The following is a 23,174-nucleotide window of genomic DNA, read 5'->3' on the forward strand; positions in this document are numbered from 1 at the left end:
CATCTTCTTCAATGTTTAGTTTAGTTTAATTTAGTTTATTGTCATTACAATGAAATCAAATACCATCTTCAGTGTACATTATGACTATGAAAATAAACACAAACACATATCCTTCACATACATTGAATTGAAAACCCCTGTTTTCTTCAGCTTTGATTGGCTTGGTGATTTTGGCACCGATACAGACTGGAGGCAGAGGTGAGATTCAAAAATCCCAGCAACTGGTTCGCTGCCCAGTTGCTGGGTGGGTGTGGCCATTGTGGGCACGGCCTACCAGAACTTCTGGGAGGGCCGTCTTTCGCCTTCCCCAGAGTCTGGAGTCTCAGGCCTCTGGAATCTCAGAATCTCTGGAATCTCTGGAAGGGCAAAAGTGTCCTCCCCCAGGCTCTGGAACAGGCCCATTTCTGGAGTTCTGGTACTTTTGGAAGGGCCATTTTTTTGCCTTCCCAAAGATTTGGAGGCTTCCCTCGGGCCTGTGGAAGGGTTGGAAACAGGCCTATTTCCAGACTTCCAGTACTTCCGGAAGCCCATTTTTCCCCCTCCCAGAGCAGACTCTGCACTTACCTGCATCAAAAATGGGGTGCGTGGAGATTCCTGGGGGGGGGAGGGGAGGGAAGGGGTGGGTGGGATGGGACCAGCCGGTCAGTTCAAATACTCGTTTGGTGAACCAGATGCAAATTTAACATCCGGTTTACCTGAACCAGTCTGAACCGGTAGAATCCCACCTCTGGCTGGAGGGCTGGGAAGTTAGTAGCCCAATGGCCCTCCTTTCCGCATCAGAATCAGGCCCCTGTGGGACATCCCTGGCCCTCTCTAGTGGCCGACGGAGGGGTTCCTCCCTCTCTGGGCATTGACTGGCGCCTCTCCTGGCCTCAGCGAGGGTGGTTCTCTTGCACTGTGTGCTGCCTGTACTCCAACAGGTCCAGTTCTAACAGTAGCCAGCTGATACCACACATGGAGGTCATCCAGGATCCCCACCCCACCCCAGGCAATTCTGATACAGTTAATCTGTCTCGGAAGTGGTAGAGTAATAAGTGCTCTAGCCAATCTCTTGGTCTTCCAGCCAGGCTGTGAAACTCCCAAATGTACTCAGCCACTGATTGACTTCCCTGCCTTATGGAATGGATTCTGGACTCTGCCAACAGGCCTGCAGGGGTCTTTGAATTTGGCCCGGAGCCCCTCCAGGAAGGCGTCTATATCTCCCAGTTCCAGAACTCCCTTCTCATGGAATGCCACCACCCACTCAGTGGCCTCTTCCTCCAGGTTCACAGTGGTGATGTTCACGATGGCCCCCTCATCAGGGAAGACTTCTCTGTACCAATCCAGGTAGTTCCACACCTGATTTAGGAAGTAGGCGAGCTTCTCTGGCCAACCATCAAATGTAGCATTCAAAGTCTTCCCAGACCAACACATAACCAGACGGCACCCTACCACCTGCAGGGTGGCATGAACTTGGGCTCCTTCCATCACAGGGACTAGTAGGGGTTGCCCAGAAGACACTGAAGGGTGGCCTGATGCCAATGGTGGTATTCAATTTTTTTTACTACCAGTTCTCTGGACATGGCTTGGTGGGTATGGTATGGCTTGGTGGGTGTGATGTGGTGTGGTGTGGCTTGGTGGGCGTGGCTTGGTGAGCATGGCAGGGGAAGGATACTGTAAAATTTCCATTTCCACCCCACTCCATGGGAAGATTACTGTAAAATCCTCATTCCCTCCTCACCTCACTAACTTGCTTTCCAGCTCCATATGTGCAGAATAATGTGACCTTGACTTAGAAGAAGAATGCTATTATGACTAACCATTATGACTAACCACATAAACTCCAAGAAATTCCCCCCTCCCATTTTCCCAGGCTCAAGAATGTGGCAGTGTGGAAGCATCTAGTGTCAAAATGGCTTCCAAAGCTGACAGTTTCCTTATTGTTATGGGTAATATTTTTTTTGTGGGGTTACATATAGTTTAATTACTCTTTCAAGTTCAAGGAAGAATGCATTATAATGGTCTTCAGTAGTCTTACAGCTAGAGAACAGAATGTGTCAATCAAGAGATAATAGATTGGCATCTATGAGATCATAATTGGCTTTCTTGAAGTTATACTTTGGGGATCCATCATTATGATCCACTTTGTGAGAGCGTAAATTGAGACAAAAGTCGATCATACTGTGGTCACTGTTTGAAAAGGGTTCTTGTATTTGTAGGCCATATATTGAGTTTGAGCTGTTGCAGAAGATGAGGTTGAGGCAGTTGTTGAGTCTAGTGTTGTTAGTTACTAATTGATCCATTCCCGATGTAGTAACAACATTGTACAGGGTTGCATGTATGGGTTCAGATATACATTCATTTAGGGTCCAATTTATAAGAGGTAGATTGAGGTCACCAAGGAAAATAAAAGGGTATGGGCAAGAGGCAGTCCACATTAGCAGTGAAGTTAGCTTGCTTGCATGAAGTATGTCATAATCAGGGGCTCTGTAGCATAGTAAGAAGCAGATTTGTGGTACTTAAGGACAGTTCACAGATGATATTCTCTGGAAGAGCAAGCCCCTGTGTAATTTGAATCTTTTTTAGATTTAGGGATTTTTTGTAGAAGATAGCAACTCCACCTCCTCTACGGATTTTGTGATCTGACCAATAAATGTGATATTTGCTGTCTGTGGTAATGGAGTCTGGAAAAGAGTCATTTAACCATGTCTCACAGACAAATATAATGTCAAATGTGGTCATACCTAATAAGATGAGGAATTCATGCATTTTGTTTGCAAGACTTCTTGCATTGAGTAGTTTGCATTTTAGATATGTAGCAGTGGGTCTGGAGGAAGTAAGGGCGTGCATGCGTAACGTTGGATGTTGGGGTGATGGTTAATGGGATGTAAGTTGAAGGTCTTGTTTTTGATACATTCTGTGTTGTAGTCAATGTATAGGTTCGTATTTCCTTGTTCATGGAGTCTTTTGTGTTCAGAGTGAAGTTCATGGAATCGTACATGTTGCTGTAAGGTTAGGTCAGGGTGAGAATGGAGATTATTATGGTTGGTGTTGCTCTTGGAGAGTGAATTTATAATGTAAATTAATTTTTGTTTGCTTGATTCGTTTTTGCAAATGACCCTGCAGAAGCGTGGGGCCACTGAGCTGTCACTGTTTCTGAACTCTGGGCCGATGCGGGAAATGTTGAGTATTTCATCAGGAGAGATGTTTGATGTTTGATAGCCACTGATGACATTGTGGACATTTGTGATGTCATCATTGTCATTGTTGTCCTCTAGACCAAATAAGATGGCATTGGGATGCTTCCGTTGGCACTTGATGGCTTCTTTGATGAGGATTGGGATATCATTATTTGTTGGATTTGTGTTTTTTTGTGGATTGGGTTGTGGATGTGGTTGTTGGGTAGGGATGTGGTTTGTGGCTATTGGATGTTCGTTTTTTTGTGTTGTGTCTTTTTTTGTGTGTGTGTCTTTGTGTTGTGTCTACAGTATCAACTCTTTCGAATAGGGCAATATATTTGTCCAGTTTGAGTGTGCACGGTGGGCAGAAACAGGGAAATGGATGGTTGGATGATTCTATGAATTGAACCATTTGCTTGGGTAATCCCAAGCAGCCATGGTAAGCATAGATGTCACATAGGGAACATTTGATGGAATTTTTATTCTCCTTTAAAGTTTCTTTACATATAAGGCATGTGCAGGAGTCTTGTGGTTCATTGGTGGGGATTTCTTTCGTTTGGGCTTGTGGTTTGGCATTGGATTTTTTTTCCTGGCATGGTAGGTTTGTTATACCTTGTGTAGGGGAAATGGGCAGCCTAAAATTTAATAAAGAATCTGAAAGAGTCACCCACCCTTTTATTTTCAATGAAAGCCACTTGTTCCCAGTGAAGGTGTGTCCCCAACTTTGTAATATAGATTGTCCTTGAAGACGTGAATGTTGATTTCCAGCAAAGCTTTTGTCCCTTGATTTGTTTTAATGAGGAATCTTTGAAAAGCAGCATCAAGTCAGGTTACAGATACAGTGGAAAAGAAAATCCATGCAGAAATAATAAAGAAATACTAATGTTGACAGCATACTTGTACACATAAGCTCTTGGGGCATTGCAGAATTCTCTATTAATTTTTTCATTCAACTATTTCTTGTTGTATATTTTTAATGCAAAACGTTAAAATGTATGACTAGATAAATGTGCTTCATTAATAAACCAGGCCGTGTGAAGTGGATATTAAAGGATCTTCTCCTGCCCCTGCTATTTTTTTCTGCTTTCAGGGGATGGGTTGATGGGTATGAATTAATGGAACAGTTAGAAAATTGTTCAGTCTTGGGCAGAGAGGAAGGAAGACAAAGTTGTGTGATAGTTGTAGATGTTTCCTGAACTTACAAGAGTGCTTAGGGATAGAGAGAGTGAGAGAGAAGGGTGACCCAGAAGTACCCCACATAGCAGAACCCCCTGGGGGGTTCCACCACTGAAACTGTCCCTGAGTGGAATGAGAGCACAGCCAGGTTTCATATCTAAAACCTTTCTAAATGGTTCAGCGGGATGCCCTGCTTGATGGCATGATGATATGGATGATGATGAGGAGGAGGATGTACAATGGGGCATCCATTATCTGTCATACCCCCATCAGAATCTGACTCGGAGGGGGAAGCCGAACAGCTGACAGGGAGTGGGAGTGTGGCTCCATTGGCTGTGGAAGAAACTGGGGAAGGGCAAAGTCTGTCTGAGCAGAGCAGGGGAGAAGTAGAGCAAGGGAGAGGGAATTCAAAAGAAGACCCAGGCCCACCCCCTCTTCATCCTAGGGCATGCAGGGAGGAACGGAGAAGGGAGCAACGTGAGTTGCATGGCTTATGGGGGAGGAAAGGGGCCTGATTCCTTCATTAGCTGCAGCTGGGAACACAGTGTATAAAAGAGGAAGCTGCACGCAGCAAGTTGTTGGGAGTAAACATGAATTTATCTTGTATTGCCATGGCTTATCTGTGTTCCTGGCGTCTTCCCAACTGTGTGAGTTTTGCCGTGATTTAAAGTCTGCAATTCCTTCTCCTGCCCTGTCAAGCTAATTACTTCAGCTTGGTTTCTTTGAATTTTTAGTTACAGTTTGCATGTACCTTGTTTTGGACTGAATTTTCTACAGTTAAATGCTGTTCCTGGGGAGTTTTTCTCCAACCAAAGGTAACCTGGATATTGGGGGCAAAGTTAGAGATAATAAAGGGACTCTTCTGGCTTATTTGACTGTGTTGCCTTTGTGCCACACCCTGGGTCATCACATCATCTCTCTGGGACACTGCAAATGCAGATGTCTTATAGTGTTATGATTGAGTATTATACTTGTCACTCAAGGAAAGGAACTCTTCCTGGTTCAAACTGCAAAGCGGGGGGGGGGGGGGGCGGACTGAAGAATGATGTAGAGCAGAATGTTGTGCCTGAGAGAAGCTCTGGATCCCGTCCTCAGGAAATCCTCCATCAGTAAGAACAGTTCATTTTGAAATACTTGTTTAAAATATTAATGACCCACTCGAGTGATAGGGAGATTGGGCAGAATGCATCTAAGTCATAAAGAAAAGAAGAAAGCTTTTGATTATGAAAAACTATCCAGGTACCCCATAGCTGAAACACATCTCCATTGGCCAGTTAGGGAAACAATACTAAGATAAAGGCCATGGTGAGTTATTCCAGGGAGTCCCAGGGTGTTTCTCAATCTTGAAAGAGTTTGGTGGTGGCAGCAGAAATTGTAAATTCCAAAGAGATCTCAGAATTTAAAAGAGTTTGCCTCGCATGTACCCCCACATTAAGAGGATCGGACTAGGTGACCCCAAATTCTCAACAAATTCTAGTCACAGTTGCCCAATTGACAGATTGAGAGACACAATTGTGGGTTCACAAATAGGTTTTCCTCCTGTGAAAATGGCACGGACTCCAGAGTTATGGGGATAAGGTCAACATTTCCCTCCTTTGAGATTCATCAAACACTAGTAATTCTTACTTCATCTCAGTGGATTTCCACAGATTTAATCCTCCCTAAGCCTAAAGAGGTTATGGTGAAAACATGTTTATCTACAAGCTCCAAATACTATAGCAAGGTCCCTTTACATTTGGAGCTTAGATGATTGCTTATCATGAAGATTTAAACCTCCTCTGAAGTTACCAGAGCTTCACTTTTCTGCAAAACCCTCCTTTGGTTTGCTGTAGGGAGAACAATAGTCTCTTTCAGAGACCAATGATTTCACTCTTAGCATTGCTTTGGACATTGCCTGCAGCTGTCCAGATTGGCATAAGGCCAAACTGCTTCTGGAGGAGACCTTTCCAAGAACAAAAAGACTATTACAAACCTGGAGATCTTACTATCGGTGGAAACTTCCCTCTCTCCCTAACTATAGTTCTACAGCTCCCACACGAGCCTCCTGGTGATTGGGATAACCTTTCTCTGTAAGTGTTTCTTGGTTGTCCTTTTTTTAGGGCAATATGGAAAGGGCAGTCTTGAAGATGGGGAAGATTTAAATCCCACCCAGCCTCTTGATGTGGAACTTTCCTAGTTAGGACACACTGATTCTCTTTGATGAATCAATCTCCCTCTAATTCCCATCTTGAGCCCTCTGAGTCTTCAGTAGTGAAGAAAAGCTTGTCACACTCAATAGGGAGCCAATCTTTTCTCCATGTTCCTGAAGGCAAAGTACACTTTGTCAAGAGGACAATTTGGGCTGAACTTGGGGAGAAATAATGCAGGGTCCTCTATCTTATTGCTGGACTGAATTCATCTTCCCATCTCATTACTCTGATGGTTTGTAACACCATCTTTCATGCATAAAAGTCTGTAGAGATTCTCAATCATTCTGGTCATGGTTGTCCCAAAGGTGTTTTTTTCAGGAGGCCACTGGACTTTCTTGTTTTTCTTTTGAAGACATTTCATTTCTCATCCAGGAAGCTTCTTCAGCTCTGACAGGATAATGAGGAATGGAAGGATTTATACTCCTTGCAGACAGCTGGTCATTTGCATCCTTTTAGAGGGTCATTGAAGCTGTTAGAAGTTTATCTGTGTCCTCAGGGTCACCTGAGTGGTGCAAATGGCTCTTGTAGTCTGCAATTTTTTCCAAGTGCTTCAATGACCCTCTAAAAGAATGCAGATTACCAATTGTCTGCAAGGAGTATAAATCCTTCCATTCTCCACCATCCAGTCAGAGCTGAAGAAGCTTCTTGAATGAGAAATGAAACTTCTTCAAAAGAAAAACAAGAAAGTCCAGTGGCCTCTTGAAAAAAAAGCACCTTTGGGATCTGTCATACCTGCATTACATTTTACATAGTGAGGTCTGTCTTTTGTCCCACCAAGCTGGCTTCCCACCAATCTCCTGTTAATCCTGGGCACTTCTAGATCAGTTGAGGGAGCTTCTTTGGAGAATCCCCAACAGAAAGTGTTCCACATTCTGAGACACTAAGACGGCTTTTTCTAACTGGGGGGCCATCCAGATATATTGGCATCATCATTTCTAGCCAGAAAAAAACAACCTGCTCAGACATTCAATTTAATTCAATTTATTGGATTTATAAAGCCACCTAATTCCAAAGGACTCTGAGGACATGATAGGGTACCAGATTGGGGAAAAGTGCTTGGGAACATAGGACAGAAGATATCAACTTTTAATATCTCCATGACTGGATATAATAAATGGTGTAGTTTTATCAAGACGGTCAGCCAGATTTCCTTAACTGGACTCAAAAGTTCATTTTGGAAAAGTCAGTGCTCTGAGCTCATGCTGTAAATTGTAACTCACTTAAAATGTGCTGTGGAAAGAGGGAGAGGAGGATTTGTCACACACTTTTGACAATAGTATCAACTGATTGACAGCAACCCTGTTTTCTGACAGCAGGAAAACAAATCAACTAATTTCTACTGATCTGTTTCATGATCAATTCTTGGAATTTAGGTAATGAAATGACAGAATAAACATCTACCTCCTGCTCCTGTCTAATTTTTGTCCTCTAACACTTGCAACAAAGACCTGTTCCCAAGAACTACCAACACATTCTGGCTTTGGCATTTGCCATCCAGGAGATCAACAAAGACCCACAGCTTCTCCCCAACATCACTCTGGGCTTCCGCATCTACGAAGAGAACCATTATGCAAGCATGACTCCAGATGTCAGCCTGTCTCTGCTCTCCAGTCGAGGAAAAGTGTTTCCTAACTATAAGTGTGACACACAGGACAACCTTCTCTCTGTCCTTGGTGGTCTCAGCTCCAGAACTTCATACCAGATGGCAACCGTGTTTGGCAATTTCAAGGTTTCTCAGGTATTTGGACATGTACCATGATGAAAGGGGGAATGCTGTAAGTTTGGCCTTGTGTGGTTATTGCCAACAAATCCCAGAGTCAATTCTGCGACTGAAAGAAAACAGCTTATGAAGGTGCAAACTTGGGGGGATTTGGCTCTAGAATAAGATACCCTTCTAGTCTAGATAGTTTGAGGTTAGTAACAAAAAATACAGGTTCCATTTCCCCGGCTGTTTTGGGAAACAGTAGAATGGTTTAAGATTTAATAAGAAATTAAAATGTTGAAGTTTTTAATAATGATTGATTTTAAAATGTAATAAAATATCGAAGGAAAGGAGGATACAATGTATTTAAACATTTTTGGTGGATAGAATGTACCAAGCAGAACCAAATTGGGTATTTGTTATGTTGAATGTTAATTTTACTAACTTAGGGGAGGATAGAAAGGCATCATACTCTGATTAGTGATTCCAGGAGAAATTCTTTTTATTATAAGAAGAGATAGAGGGATAATGAATGGGCAAAAGATACAAATTTAATGATTTAATTAAGATGGATTAAATAAGATAGAATTGTGAAGAGTGATATGCGCTATTATTTTAGCCCATGCAAAGAGAGGTAACTGGGGCCAAGGTACTTTACTAAAAGATTTTTTATGTTTGTTTGTGTTTGTTTGTGTTTTATGAGAATATTGGGGAAATTATTGTAGAAAGACAGGGAAAGATTTAATATGTAATGATTTGTTTGTTGTTGAAACTTTTAATAAAACTTGTTTTAAAAAAAAAAAGAAACTGAAGGGAGGAATCTGGGTTGTGGCTTAGCTCTGTGCTCAGCTTGAAAATGAAGCTAGTCTGGACTTGTCTGTCTGCTGAACTGAAACTAAGAACTTACTTAAAATTTCTCCTCTCTACCATATTGGAAGAATCTGCTGTTGGTATTGTAACTTTACTTCATATTATTATGTATTTAAAGAAGTTAATGAATCAGTTATCTGTGTGTGCTTACTGGATTTGATTTTCTGCAACAAACTAACATTAACCTCTTCTTTTTCCTCCATCTCCACCCTCCTTTCAGCTAGGTTACCGCTTCTCTGACCCTGTTTTGAAGGATAAGAACCAGTTCCCCACTTTCTACCAGATCGATCCCCAGTATCACCTACAGAATGCAGCCATTGTCCGGCTCTTTCTGTATTTCCAATGGAACTGGATTGGGATTGTTGTTCAGAAGTCAGAGAGCAGTGACCAGTTCATCCAGATTTTTGACGCAACGCTTGCCCAGAATGACATTTGCATACAATTTGTAAAACAGATCTTACCCCAAATCTTAATATTCAATGAATTGAACAGCAAACAAATAGATGTGCTTTGGACCATTTTGAACAGTGATGCTCAGGTTGTGATTATCTCAGGGGTTTCAAGTGCTCTGCAAAGCCTTTTATTATCCCTCTCCTTTTATGAAGAAGAGTACCATGCTTCTTCTGGGAAGGTCTGGCTCCTGACCACCCAGTGGGAATTTTCAGCTATTGGCTATCACTACGAGTGGGGGAAACTAAAATCCTTCCATGGTGCTTTGTCTATCACAGTCCATACAAACCCAGTGCCAGGATTCAAAGATTATCTATGGGCTCTGAATCCACATGAACCCCACGGAGATGTCTTTCTCCCCAGCTGGTGGGAAGTTGTATTTGACTGTGAGGTTTTGAAGGCAGGTCTGTCCTCACCTGATGGCCGAAGGGTTTGCACAGGGGAGGAGAACCTGGCCACTCTCCCGGCCTCCGTCTTTGATGGAAAGGTGACCGGTTTCAGCTACAGCATCTACAATGCTGCCTATTCTGTGGCACATGCATTACACGCATATATGGTGGAATCACAATGGGCATTGAAGAGGGGCAAAAAGATGTCACAATTGTTCTGTGTGAAGCCCTGGCAGGTAACTCTTCAGCTCTTCCCTTCTGGTCAAGGAAACAGCTTTATAACAGATTAATAGAGTTGGAAGTCACCTTGTAGGTCATCTAATCCAACCCCCTGCCCAAGCAGGAGACCTTACACCATTTCTGACAAATGGCAGTCCAGTCTCTTCTTAAAGGCTTCCAGTGATGAAGCTCCCACAACTTCTGAAGGCAACTTCTGTTCCCTTGGTTGATGGTTGTCACTGTCAGGAAATTTCTCCTTCTTTCTAGGTTGAATCTCTCCTTGATCAGTTAATTAATTAATAGGATTCATACCCATTTTAGTCAATAGGATGAAGTGTGTATTAAGGGCACCATTAATTTCTGCTACATTTGTGGTGAGTACATGCTTAAGCCTCAAAGGCAAGACAAGAATGGACCTGTTAAGAAATTAAATAAACAAACAAATAAACAGACTGTACTTTGATTGTATGATTGGTGATCAAGACAAGTGCTAAAGATTTGGGTTAGGGACAATAAAAGCCCTTCTGTACCTATGAAGGACATCAATGCCTCTTGCCAAAAACTGCAGCGACATGCAATATTGGTGCATCTCATTCATTACTCTCAGTTAACCAAAAATATTTTGCAAAGAAGTAATTTGGAATTTTACTTATTTATATTTCCAAGCACCTAGTTTTCCTTGGGAATAATTTGTAGTTTCAGTCCTTGAAGCTGAAGATCTAGCAGCTCCACAAATAGAACTTTGCCTCAATCTACAGCTTGATTGCAACTTTGATATACAGTCTCTTCCTTTTATGGACTTTGGTTGGTTGTTTTGCAATTCCAGATGCACGTCTTCTTGAGAAACATCCTTTTCAACAATACCGCTGGGGAAGAAGTCTCCTTTTCAGAAACTGGGATGAAATATGCAGGATTTGACATCCTAAACTGGGTTGTCTTTGCAAATATGACAATCCTTCAACAGAAAGTTGGATGGGTAGATCCGGAGGCTCCTTCAGCTGAAGACTTCAGCATCAACCCCGATGCCATTGTGTGGGCCAGTCAGGTGGGGAGTAGATGTTGTTTCCAGGGGTCAGGAAAGCTGAGAGGAAGACCAGGTTGTTGTGATGGAAATTCTATTCAGTGGAAGGAAGAAAAGGGGCTGCTTTTATGCAGACCCCAAAGCCAAGCTGAATATTTCTAACCTCTCCATCTCAAAGCTGATCTCACTCTCCTTTCAGACAAAGCCTTTCTCCCGGTGTGTGAAGCGCTGCCTTCCAGGACAAGCCAGGAAAGTTGAAGAGAAAAAGCGCTCTTGTTGCTATGGATGTGTTTCTTGCCCAGAAGGGACCATTTCTAATGAAACAGGCAAGTTGTTCGAGGAGACCGTCCAGCAGGAAAAAGGAGGTGTGGTGTGACTGCTTGGGGAAGAGTGTGAGACAATATGAGGTGGCAAATCAGTTGAACAAATCAACATGAAAGTCATTCAGAACTTTTAAGAGTGGTCCATTGAATGCATCCTTTCTTAAGTTGTGGGCAGCAGTTGTAACTTTTATATACTGTATATATGTTTTAATATTTTAGTGAACACTGTCCAGAGTCCCTTGATATAGGAGATGGGAATTTTAAAATGTGATAAATAAAATAAAATAATTAATTCCCGCTGAGAGGTTAATAGGTGCTATCACATCTTCTGAGATTGATTTCACTGAACCTGTCTGTGTTGTGTGTAGCAGAATTAAAGAGATGGGGCATATGGGTAGCATAGCCAGGTGCCTGTAATCCAGCTACTCTGGAGAGTGGGGCTTTTGGCTCATTTGAGCTTCCTTCACTGGGAAAGCAATTCCCTTCAAAAAGAATCCCTGGTTCTCTGTCTAACATTACCTGGTGCCTGTTCTTCCAGATGCAGCTCAGTGCATCTCCTGCCCAGAAGATCAACACCCCAGCAAGAACCATATCCTGTGCATTCCCAAGACCGTGAACTTTCTCTCATATGAGGATACACTTAGCTTTGTTTTAGTTTCTCTAGCTCTTGTCTTTTCTTTGATCACAATCCTCATGTTGGCAGCCTTCATCAAATACTGCAACACTCCCATCGTCAAGGCCAACAACCGCGATCTCACCTACATCCTCCTGGTCTCCCTCCTGCTCTGCTTCCTCTGTTCCTTCCTCTTCATTGGGCAGCCAAGGAACCTCACCTGTCTCCTCCGACAAACCACTTTTGGCATCGTCTTCTCCACTGCCATTTCATCTGTGTTGGCAAAAACTCTGACTGTAGTGCTGGCCTTCATGGCCACTAAGCCAGGAAACAGGGCAAGAAAGTTCTTGGGGAAGCAACTGATCATAGTCTTGGCTTGTCCCCTTGTGCAAACAGTTCTTTGTGCCTCCTGGCTGGCAATCTCCCCCCCATTTACTAATTTGGACTTTCATTCTGTGAAGGGAGAAATCGTGATGGAATGCAATGAAGGTTCAACTACCATGTTTTATGCTGTGCTGGGCTACATGGGTTTCCTAAGTCTTGTCAGCTTCATAGTGGCTTTTCTGGCCAGAAAGCTGCCTGACAGCTTTAATGAAGCCAAGTTCATTACTTTCAGCATGCTGGTCTTCTGCAGCGTTTGGATCTCCTTCCTCCCCACCTATCTGAGCATCAAAGGGAAGTCCATGGTGGCCGTGGAGATCTTCTCCATCTTGGCCTCTGCGGCTGGTCTGCTGAGTTGTATCTTTTTTCCCAAATGCTACATTATAGTGTTGAGGCCAGATCTGAACAATAGAAATCACCTCATGAGGAAAGTTAAATAGGAAAGTAAGAAAATATATAGTCACTTCTATACAGATGGATACAAAGGTTTCCACTCCAACTATGTCCAAACACAACAAGCACATGCTAGCTAAAACAACATTGAGGGGTGTTGTTTTTTTTTTTTTTTTTTTGCGGACTCATTTTGCTGGCACTGACTCATAGTATGCCATAGTTGGCTTCATTTAGGTTAATGCCAACATATTGCTCCTAATAAATCTTTTGAATTCTTTTGAAGCTTGGCTCAAGTCTCATGATTTAATTAGGGCAATTGCCGGAACCCTGACATAGAGTCTGACTTAACTATGTGGCCTACTTAGAAGAGTTTGCAAGAAGCCTTTCAATTTTATTCAAACATACAAATACTTTAAACAGAAAGAAGTCTGTTTAGCCTTATACCTCCCTCCCTTTTATTTTGTAAACATCAACCTTTAATTATTGTGCTTTGTAATGTTGCCTTAAATTTTCATCATTTGCAAATTTTCTTATCTGGAGCAATTGAGCTGATTTTTTTACTACTTAATATCAGATGCTGCTAAGACTCCAAATCACAGGCCGTGAGGATTGCTTATCCAATAAGGAGAATGTCTATGACTTTTACCCAAGCCAACCATATTTTACCCCCAGGATCCCAGATTGGACAGCCAGAGCCACTTTTTCCAATCGTTATTTTTTTTTATAAAATCAGCCAAACTGCATACCAGTTCCATCTTGAGTACTATGGCCCCATCCAGAATTAAAATCACTGGAGCTTGTTATGAGTTTTCGTTTAAACTTTGCCTGATTGCATTGTCCTAGACTCAACAGATCTCAAAAAGCACTGGACCCTGGACAGATGGATGATTATATACTCTTATAAGGGTTGGGGAGATGTTTTATTTTGATAAAAATATCTAAGACACAAAAGTGAAAGAGTAAGTCTGTGAGTTTTTTGTATGTATATTGTCTTATATTTCTATCACTTTTGATAATATATTACTATTACCTCTATGTTAATGTCTATCATTAGTATATAATTGCTACTCTACTACTACTACTGTACTACTGCTGCTACTACTATTGATATACAACACTGTTTTCATTCAGGTCTGTCCTCTCTCTCCAAACAGAAGCTTTGATGGAATTGTACTATTGTGTTTCCCCCAAAATAAGACCCAACCAGAAAATAAGCCCTAGCATGATTTTTCAGGATGATTGTAATATAAGCCCTACCCCCAAAATAAGCCCCATTTAAAAATTGTCAGCCAGACAGATGCATTTAGTACCATTTTCCCCTGAAAATAACACCTAACCAAAAAATTATCCCCAATGCATCTTTTGGAGCAAAAATTAATATAAGACCCTGTTAGGGATATTATTATTAGGGATAATATTATTATTATTACCCAAAAGGGGAGAATGTTAGGGATAACATTGTTTACCCTAACTGTTTTGGGTAAAAATAATAAATATGGTATCATGGTTTGTTAGTTAAAGTGTGTGTAACTTTAACTGCAAGAATGTAATTAAGGGTGTGGTTGTAAAAGCACTATATAAGAAGCGAGGCCATTTCAGCTCTCTCTCTCTGACTTACTGATCCCTAATTACTGGATGGACTGCGTTCTTGTAGGAGTGTTGATATTTTTCTCAACGGAGAGAAGATAAGATTGGACTGATTTATTGTAAGTGTACTGACATTGGCTATTCAACACGGACTTTTGCAAATAGAGTATCCCCAACAAGACTTGACTGAATTGATATATGACTAATGGACCGTTTGTTTGACTATGCTATAATTCTTAAATGGAATAAACAATATTTTTGATAGCACAAGCGTATCTGTATTTTTACTGCATGTTAACTAGAAAACTTATCTCACACATTTATTTGTCTTCCTATCTGACTTAGCTGCACGTTCTGTTTAGTTTGTTTTCCTTAACACTCGTTGGGGAATCCAGGCTTAACACTGGTTATGGGCCCAGAGAGACTGCAAAGTCAGTTTAACTAGGATAAAAACAGGTTTACGTAAAAAGTGAGATTTTGTGTTGTTACACGTTACAGTAAACAGACAGCTGTGTTTTATCAATTATACTTTTATATCCATATAGTGAAACATGGCACAAGTCAGTCTACAAAGTTTGTCCCTTATATCCAAGCTGGATGGAACAAACTATGTTTCATGGTCTATGAAATGTAGTCTACTTCTACGAAGAGAAGGTCTGTGGAACATAATTGAAAATCCACCAAACGTAGAAGAATGGGATTCTGAAGATGAGGAAGATAGTAAAAAGATAGAAGAATTTAAACAGAAAAATGAACAAGCACTTTGCATCATAGGACTAACATTAACTGATCAGCAACTGGTTCATATACGTGGAGAGCAAACAGCAGTTGGGTGTTGGCAAAAACTGAGGAGGATTTATGTTCGAGATAACGTTGGTGCTCACATAAATCTAACACGGAAGCTTTTCCGCACATATCTCCAAAAGAATGGTGATATGCTGAGTCATTTGAATACTATGAAAAGCATTTTCCAAGAACTTCATGAGAAGGAGTTAATTTTTTCTGAACTACACCAGGTCTACATAATTCTATCTTCATTAGACGAAAGTTTTGATGACTACGTAACTTCCCTTGAAATATTGCCTAAAGAAAGCCTAACTTTAACTGATATCACTGGCAGATTGATTGAAGAGGCCAGAAGAAGGCTTGAAAGAGATCAGTTAAGGAGGGAGCAACCTCAAAAGGAAAATAATGAATCTCCTACTGCATACGCAATTAAAAAGTGTTTTAATTGTGGAGGGAGAGGACATTTTGCAAGATTTTGTAAGAAACCAAAGCGCCAGAAAGCAAGCCAGAATGCTGTAAGCCATCAAAGAAGAAATAAGAATTATGAGTTAGCAATGTATAGTAATGGAGTTGTAAAAAATAATTTATGGGTGGTTGACAGTGGTGCGTCCCACTGTATTACAAATGATAACAAAAAATTTGTAAAAATATCCATGAGTTCACAGCATATCTCATTGGCAAACGGATGGAATATGAAGGCAAAAGGTGAAGGTATTGCTCATTGTTCTAGTATAAATGAGAACATAAAAATGTTATATGTACCTCAACTGAAATTTAATTTGCTTTCAGTTAGAATGTTGGTTAGATTAGGATACATAGTTACCTTTAGGGGAGATACTTGTTTAATTGAAAAAGAAGGTAAGAAAATTACTGCAACTTTAAGAGGTGACTTATATGTGTTAAATGATAATGGTTTAGAAGTGGCTAACACAGTTTATGAAAATAAGAAACCTCATGATGAATGTATTCATTTGTTACACCGAAGGTTAGGTCATTTAAATTTTAAAATGATTAAGAGAACTGTTCAACTATCTAAAGGAATAAGTTTAAAACCTTGTAATAAGTATTTGCAATGTTCTGCTTGTAATCAAAACAAAAGCAAAGTTATACCGGCAAATAGAGTTGATGGATTTACTACCAAAGAGCCTTTAAGAGGTAGTATTTGCCGATATAATAGGTCCTAAAAAGCCAAGTGTAGGTGGTGCTAGATACATATTAAGCATAATGGACCACTATTCTAGGTATGGTTTCTGTTTTCTAATGAAGAGAAAAACTGAAACGTATACAAATTTCTTTAATTGGTTAAAATTTGCAGAGAGGAAAACTAAAAAGAAATTAGTAACTCTTATAACAGATAATGGTGCGGAATTTACAAATAAGAAATTCCAGAGTAGACTTAGAATGGCAGGTATTCAACATAAAAAGTCTGCACCATATAGGCCTCAGCATAATGCATTTATAGAGAGACGAGGCCAAACACTGCAATCAATGGGAAGGACAATGTTATCTGATTCTGGATTACCTGACAATTTGTGGGGAGAAGCTATAATGTGTGGGAATCACATATTAAACAATGTTGTTAATTCAACAACAGGTGAATTACCATTCACTCTGTGGCATGGTAGGAAACCTGATTTGAGTTATATTCACACATTTGGTGCACCAGCATGGGTGCATATCCCTACACAACTCAGGCACAAAGAACAACATAGAGCTAAAAGATTAATTTTTGTTGGATATCAAGCAAACCATAGATCTTATAGATTCTGGGAACCAGGTACTTCTAGAGTATACTGCAGTGCTAGTGCACAATTCCTAGAACATATAGGATGGAATAGATTAGAGCAGGATTCAGATAATGATGTTATTATAGAACCCTATAAGAGACAGAAAGAAAAGACTAGTTATAAGAAAAGTCCAATTAAAGAAGAAGTCCACAAAGAGCAAATAGAACAAGATCAAGAGGAAATAATTGATCAAGAAAAGATAGATAGTCAAGAACAGGAAATAAAGGAAAGTCCACCTGTAAGTCCTGTTATACCTAGATGCACAACTCGTGTAACCAGACCACCTGAAAGATATCAGGCAAGTATTGTTTGCCAAGTAAATAAAGTTCCTACTAGCATAGATGAACTTAAGATGTATCCTGCTAAGGATCAGGAGAATTGGCAAAAGGCAATGAAAAAAGAGTTAAATTCATTAAAGGAAATGAAGGTTTATGAAAAAACCAAATTACCTCCAGGAGAAAATTCCATTGGGTGCAAATGGATATTCAAAGTAAAGACTGGAAATAATGGGAAAGTAACTTATAAAGCTAGATTAGTAGCACAAGGATTTAACCAAAATGTATTTGATTATGATGAAGTATTTGCACCAAATCTTAAAGCTACAACTTTAAGAGCCGCTTTAGTATGGGCAGCTAAGAATAATTATATAGTTAACCATTTAGACGTAGAAACTGCATATCTACATGCACCATTGCAGCATACAATATATTTGAAAAAACCAGTTGGTATAAATGATAATAAAGTAAATAGCAATGATTGTTGGAAACTCAAGAAGAGTTTGTATGGATTGAAACAATCTGGCTATGAATGGAACCAATATATTGTGAAAGAATTAAACAATATAGGGTTTAAATCTGGTTTAGCAGATCCATGTATGTTTAAAAGAGAAAATAATGGAACGGTGTCATTATTGTTATTATTTACAGATGATATTGCTTTGATTACTAAGACCAATAATGAAGCTACTGAGATTATTTCATTATTAGCCAAAAGGATAAAATTAAAGCATTTAGGCGAAATCAAAAAGTATCTAGGATTGACAATTAATAAAACCACAAAAGGATTTAAGATATCTCAAGAGGATAAAATTTGCCAATTAATTAAATTGTATAAAATGGAACTTTGTAAGCCTGCAAAGACTCCAATGAGTCAGGAAATTTGCAAAATGGATGCTCAAAGTCCCAAATTTGATAAGACCATATATCAATCTTTGATTGGTAGCTTATCATATATAAGCAATTGGTCTAGGCCAGATATAGCTTATAGTGTTAATCAGCTGGCACGATTTAATAATGATCCACATCAATGTCATTGGCAAGCATTAAAGAGAATTTAAAGATATCTTAAAGGAACAATGCACCATGCATTGTATCTAGAGCCAAAAGGTGATTTGAATCTTAGTGCCTATGCAGATGCAAGTTTTGCAACTGACATAAACACTAGAAAATCAACATCTGGGATGGCTATATTACTTGGTAAGACACTAATAGGGTGGAGGTCAATCAGACAACAGCATATTAGTTTGTCAACGATGGAAGCAGAATTTTCATGTCTGTCATTACTATGCACTGACTTAATTCTGTACAAACAGTTATTATTAGACATGGGTATAACTGTTAAAGATTCTATTATTGTGTATGAGGACAACCAGGCAGCTATACAATTAGCTACTAATATTGCTTTAAAGACTAGATCAAAGCATACTGATTTAAGATACTTAAATGTTAGAGAATCTGTTAAAAATGGTCTAATTAAACTTGAGTACTGCATGACGGAAGAAAATATTGCAGACCAGTTTACAAAAGCACAAGGTGTTGTAAAATTTAAAGAGAGTTGTAACAATTATGATTTAAAGGTGTAAATGGTTATATTATTATAATATTATTATTATTACCCAAAATGGGAGAATGTTAGGGATAACATTGTTTACCCTAACTGTTTTGGGTAAAAATAATAAATATGATATCATGGTTTGTTAGTTAAAGTGTGTGTAACTTTAACTGCAAGAACGTAATTAAGGGTGTGGTTGTAAAAGCACTATATAAGAAGCGAGGCCATTTCAGCTCTCTCTCTCTGACTTACTGATCCCTAATTACTGGATGGACTGCGTTCTTGTAGGAGTGTTGATATTTTTCTCAACGGAGAGAAGATAAGATTGGACTGATTTATTGTAAGTGTACTGACATTGGCTATTCAACACGGACTTTTGCAAATAGAGTATCCCTGACAAGACTTGACTGAATTGATATATGACTAATGGACCATTTGTTTGACTATGCTATAATTCTTAAATGGAATAAACAATATTTTTGATAGCACAAGCGTATCTGTATTTTTACTGCGTGTTAACTAGAAAACTTATCTCACACATTTACCTGTCTACCTATCTGACTTAGCTGCACGTTCTGTTTAGTTTGTTTTCCTTAACACTCGTTGGGGAATCCAGGCTTAACAGACCCAATCTTATTTTTGGAGAACTGTGGTAATTATGGCATGGTATACTAAATTGTTCTTAGAAATTAGAGGCAAATGTGCTGATTGCTGCTAGACAATACAGATGCAAGCTAAGCATTATTAATAAACAATGATAAAGTCATAGGTTGGTCTCAAAAAGGTTGGGTTAAGGTGGGCTTAAGTATAAAAACTGTACTGTTGAAGGAGTGGCCTTTGCACAGGCCCAATGGGAATGATCCACCTGTGTCTTTTCCTTTGTGAAGAATAAAGCTTTTTAAAATCTCCATCTCAGTGTGTGTTTCACTGGGCATCACACACTAGACAGAATCAGCTTTCTGGGACCACACTGGAAAACCACTGAACAACTCTATCATGGTTGGTGGTATTCTTCCCCCACCAGCTGACAGCAGACAAATTTCCCAGCCTTTAACCAGTTGCTAGGCAACACTCCAGCAGAGTTTAAATTAGCCATACATCTCAAGTACCTCATCTCACGGAGAAATGGGCAACTAATTTCACCCCTACCATACAAGTTCTTTGCTTGTTCCACACAAACACCTATATTATTGTTTACTTTTAAATGGTTACAACTGATCACCACACTAGAACCTTGCTCCTTATCCTCCCCTCCATCTAAACAACTAATCAGTGGAAAAACGTGCCTCCAGAAGTTGTGAATGCTCCAAAACTGGAAGTTTTGAAAATGATGTTGGACAACCATTTGTCTGAAGTGGTGTAGGGTTTTCTGCCTAGCCAGGGGGTTGACTAGAAGACCTCCAAGGACCCTTCCAACTTTGTTCTATTTTATTCTGTTCAGTTCAGTTCTGTCCTGTTCTGCGTTCTATTCTATTCTATTCTATTCTATTCTATTCTATTCTATTCTATTCTATTCTATTCTATTCTATTCTATTCTATTCTATTCCATTCCATTCCATTCCATTCCATTCCATTCCATTCTACAGATTCGATCTTGGGTGCAGGTACTCACTTTCAGGTAGGCTGAATACCAATTACACCATGACCCTCAATTCCTACTTCTGCTTTGGTGAACAACAAAGGAAACAAATGTGTTTTTCTCCTTCTGGTTGTATGAAGATAAGCTATTGCTAAATGAGTAGGATGTTATTCTTCTTTGCAATTATTGGAAGAACAGTAATTCTTAATATACACCCCCCCATAGATTTCTACCCACAAAACTCTTTTAAGATAAAACCTGCTTAAATAAAATAGGATTTATATCAGTGGTTCCCAAACTTTTTCACTCCATCATCCCCTTGGTGCTACAAACTCATCCTCAATGCCCCCCACCCAGGGGCGGGATTCAAATTTCTGTGAGCATGGCCTAATTTGAGGGTGTGGTTTGCTGGTCACATGATTGAGTGGGTGTGGCTTGCTGGTCACACGACTGGGTGGGCATGGTTTGCTGGTCACGTGACTGGTGGTGTGGCTTGCTGGCCACGTGACTGGCAGGCATGGCTTGCTGGTCATGTGACTGGCTGGCATGGCTTGCTGGCTGGGTGTGGCTTGCTAGTCATATGACTGGGTAGGTGTGGTTTGGTGGTTATGTGACTGGGTGGGTGTGGCCAGGTGACTGGCAAACCAAATACAAGTGGTCATCACTTAATGGCCGGTTGTTTAGCAAGTGTTCTAATTTAAGACTGGCCTCCCCAGAGCTACTTGACCTGTTTTTGAAGTTTTGACAGCCATGCACACACATACAAACACATTCTGTTCTAACCCTGTTGGAGCAGGTCATTGGACTAGAATTGGCAAAGCAACTCTGTTTAGATTCTAGTAGTGAATAAAATCTAATCAGAGATGCTTTGCCGATTCTTGTTGATTTGTTTTATTTGTATTTCGTTATTTTATGTTGCTGAATTGCATTGACATGTGTGTCCCTTCTTGTGCACAGCCCAGAAGCTGTTTTGATTCTTTGCAGCAAAAACTACCGACCTCTGGCTTTGCTCTACTTTTCAAACATGCCGGCACTGCCGCGTTCTATTTGCCAGCCCCGCAGGTCCACCTCATTGAGCCCACTGCACTGGAGGGACCTGCCCAAGCAAGTCCAGCAGAGCGGTGCACCAAATCAATGAGGTGAGCCTGGGAGAGGGAAAGAGAGAAAGAGAGAGAAGAAAGAGAGAAAGAGAGAAGGAAGAGAAGAAAGAGAAAAGGGAAAGAAAGAAAAAGAGAAAAAGAAAGGGTGGGAATAGAGGGATGGAGTGGGAGCGGGAGAGAGGGAGAGAGAGAGACCTGATGTATCAGATTGAAATGAGGCCTAGTTTAGAGGCCATTTTCCACATTGAAACATCTTTGCCAGCATCTTTGCCAGCTCATTGAAACATCTTTGGCTTCTATTAATTAAAGGTTTTGTGGATGAAACATGGTCAAGCCTATCAGAAAGCTCTCACATTTTGTTGAGGCTTTAAACAGGATCCATTGGACCAGATCTCCACCCTAAACAATTACTTTTCCCCAATGTATTACAGTGCCAATTCTGAAGAAGGCAAAACCAAAATGTAGTGGTAAATTACAAGGAGAACACACACACACACACACACACACACACACACACACACACACCCTTCTAACCCTGCTGGAGCAGTTGATTGGACTAGAATAGATATCTCATTATCTTTCTCCTCCCTCCCTCCCTCCTTCTTTATTTCTTTTTCTTTCTGTCCCTTCCTTCCATCCCCCTTTCTTTGTCCCTTTTTCTTTATTTCTTTTTCTTTCTGTCCCTTTCTTCCACCCCCCTTCTTTCTTTGTCTTCTTCCCTTTTCTCTTTCTCTTCTTCCTTCTCTCTTTCTCTCTCTCTCTCTTTCCTCTCTTTCCCTCTCTCAGGCTCACCCCATTGACTTCATGCACCGCTCCATTCGGATGTGCTTGGGCAGGTGCCTCCGGTGCAAGGGGCTCAATGGGGTGGAACACGGCAGCGGTGGGATGTTTGAAAAGGAGAGCAAAGCCACTGTGGCTTTGCTCTCCTTTCCTAATGCTGCGTTCGGGGGCGGAGCTCCTTGCACCAGAGCATGCAAGTCAATGGGATGATCCTGCAGGGCCTTTCCTCCAATGCGACAGCGGGATTTCTTCTCACCCCTGAATTATGCCCTGCCACTCACCTGCAGCGCCCCCCTGCCGCCTCTCAGTGCCCCCCCCTAAGGCATCCCACTGCCCCCCAGGGGGCAGTACCGCCCACTTTGGGAACCACTGATTTATATCATAGTTCCAAGTAACCCTCCCAACAGAACTCCAAGGCTGGCATAGTCCTCAAAGTACAGATTTATTAGGTCGGTCATATTGACACATTTGGGAAACCCACTCTAAAAACTCCTCGGGTTCCCCCCATAGTTAAAATTGCAATTTTCCTCCACCTGCCCCTGCAGTCCATCACATGGCCCAATCAGGTCACAGTTCAACATTAATCAGGCCTCACACCTCTTGCAACTGGTGGGAACATCCTTAGATCTCAGAGGAAAGAATTTTATTTAGGTTACAATCCCTTTGCTATCTCTACCTCCCCCCTTTCACTCCCACAGCTCGCCCTGCCTCTACTGTGGCAGCCCTGAAGATGCCAGGAGAAAAATGGCTCCAGGGCTGACAATTTGAGCATTCCCAAGGGAGGCTGGAAGTACCACCTTAGCTGCTCATAAAATGAGGCAATTTCAAGGGACCAATGAAG

The 23,174-nt window shown here is 40.7% G+C and overlaps 2 protein-coding genes across 2 annotated transcripts in view; both read left to right on the plus strand.

The window, feature by feature from the left end:
* The first annotated feature begins 6,128 nt into the window (after nucleotides 1-6,128).
* Nucleotides 6,129-23,174, plus strand: part of LOC148133587 (vomeronasal type-2 receptor 26-like) — a 78,949-nt gene continuing 61,903 nt past the window's right edge. The window contains exons 1-2 of the mRNA XM_087952809.1: nucleotides 6,129-6,403; nucleotides 7,970-8,261. Coding sequence (XP_087808935.1) covers nucleotides 6,195-6,403; nucleotides 7,970-8,261 — 501 coding nt within the window. The 5' untranslated portion in view covers nucleotides 6,129-6,194. The remainder of the gene's footprint in view (nucleotides 6,404-7,969; nucleotides 8,262-23,174) is intronic.
* On the plus strand, nucleotides 11,221-12,931 carry LOC148133588 (vomeronasal type-2 receptor 26-like). Its single transcript, XM_087951071.1, has 2 exons — nucleotides 11,221-11,500; nucleotides 12,036-12,931. The coding sequence occupies exons 1-2, from the start codon at nucleotides 11,260-11,262 to the stop codon at nucleotides 12,929-12,931; spliced, it is 1,137 nt and encodes a 378-aa protein (XP_087807197.1). The 5' UTR covers nucleotides 11,221-11,259.

This window comes from Notechis scutatus, chromosome 1, assembly GCF_049901735.1.
Source record: "Notechis scutatus isolate UNSWTSFEM ecotype Mainland chromosome 1, rNotScu1.2, whole genome shotgun sequence".
NCBI lineage: Eukaryota > Metazoa > Chordata > Lepidosauria > Squamata > Elapidae > Notechis > Notechis scutatus.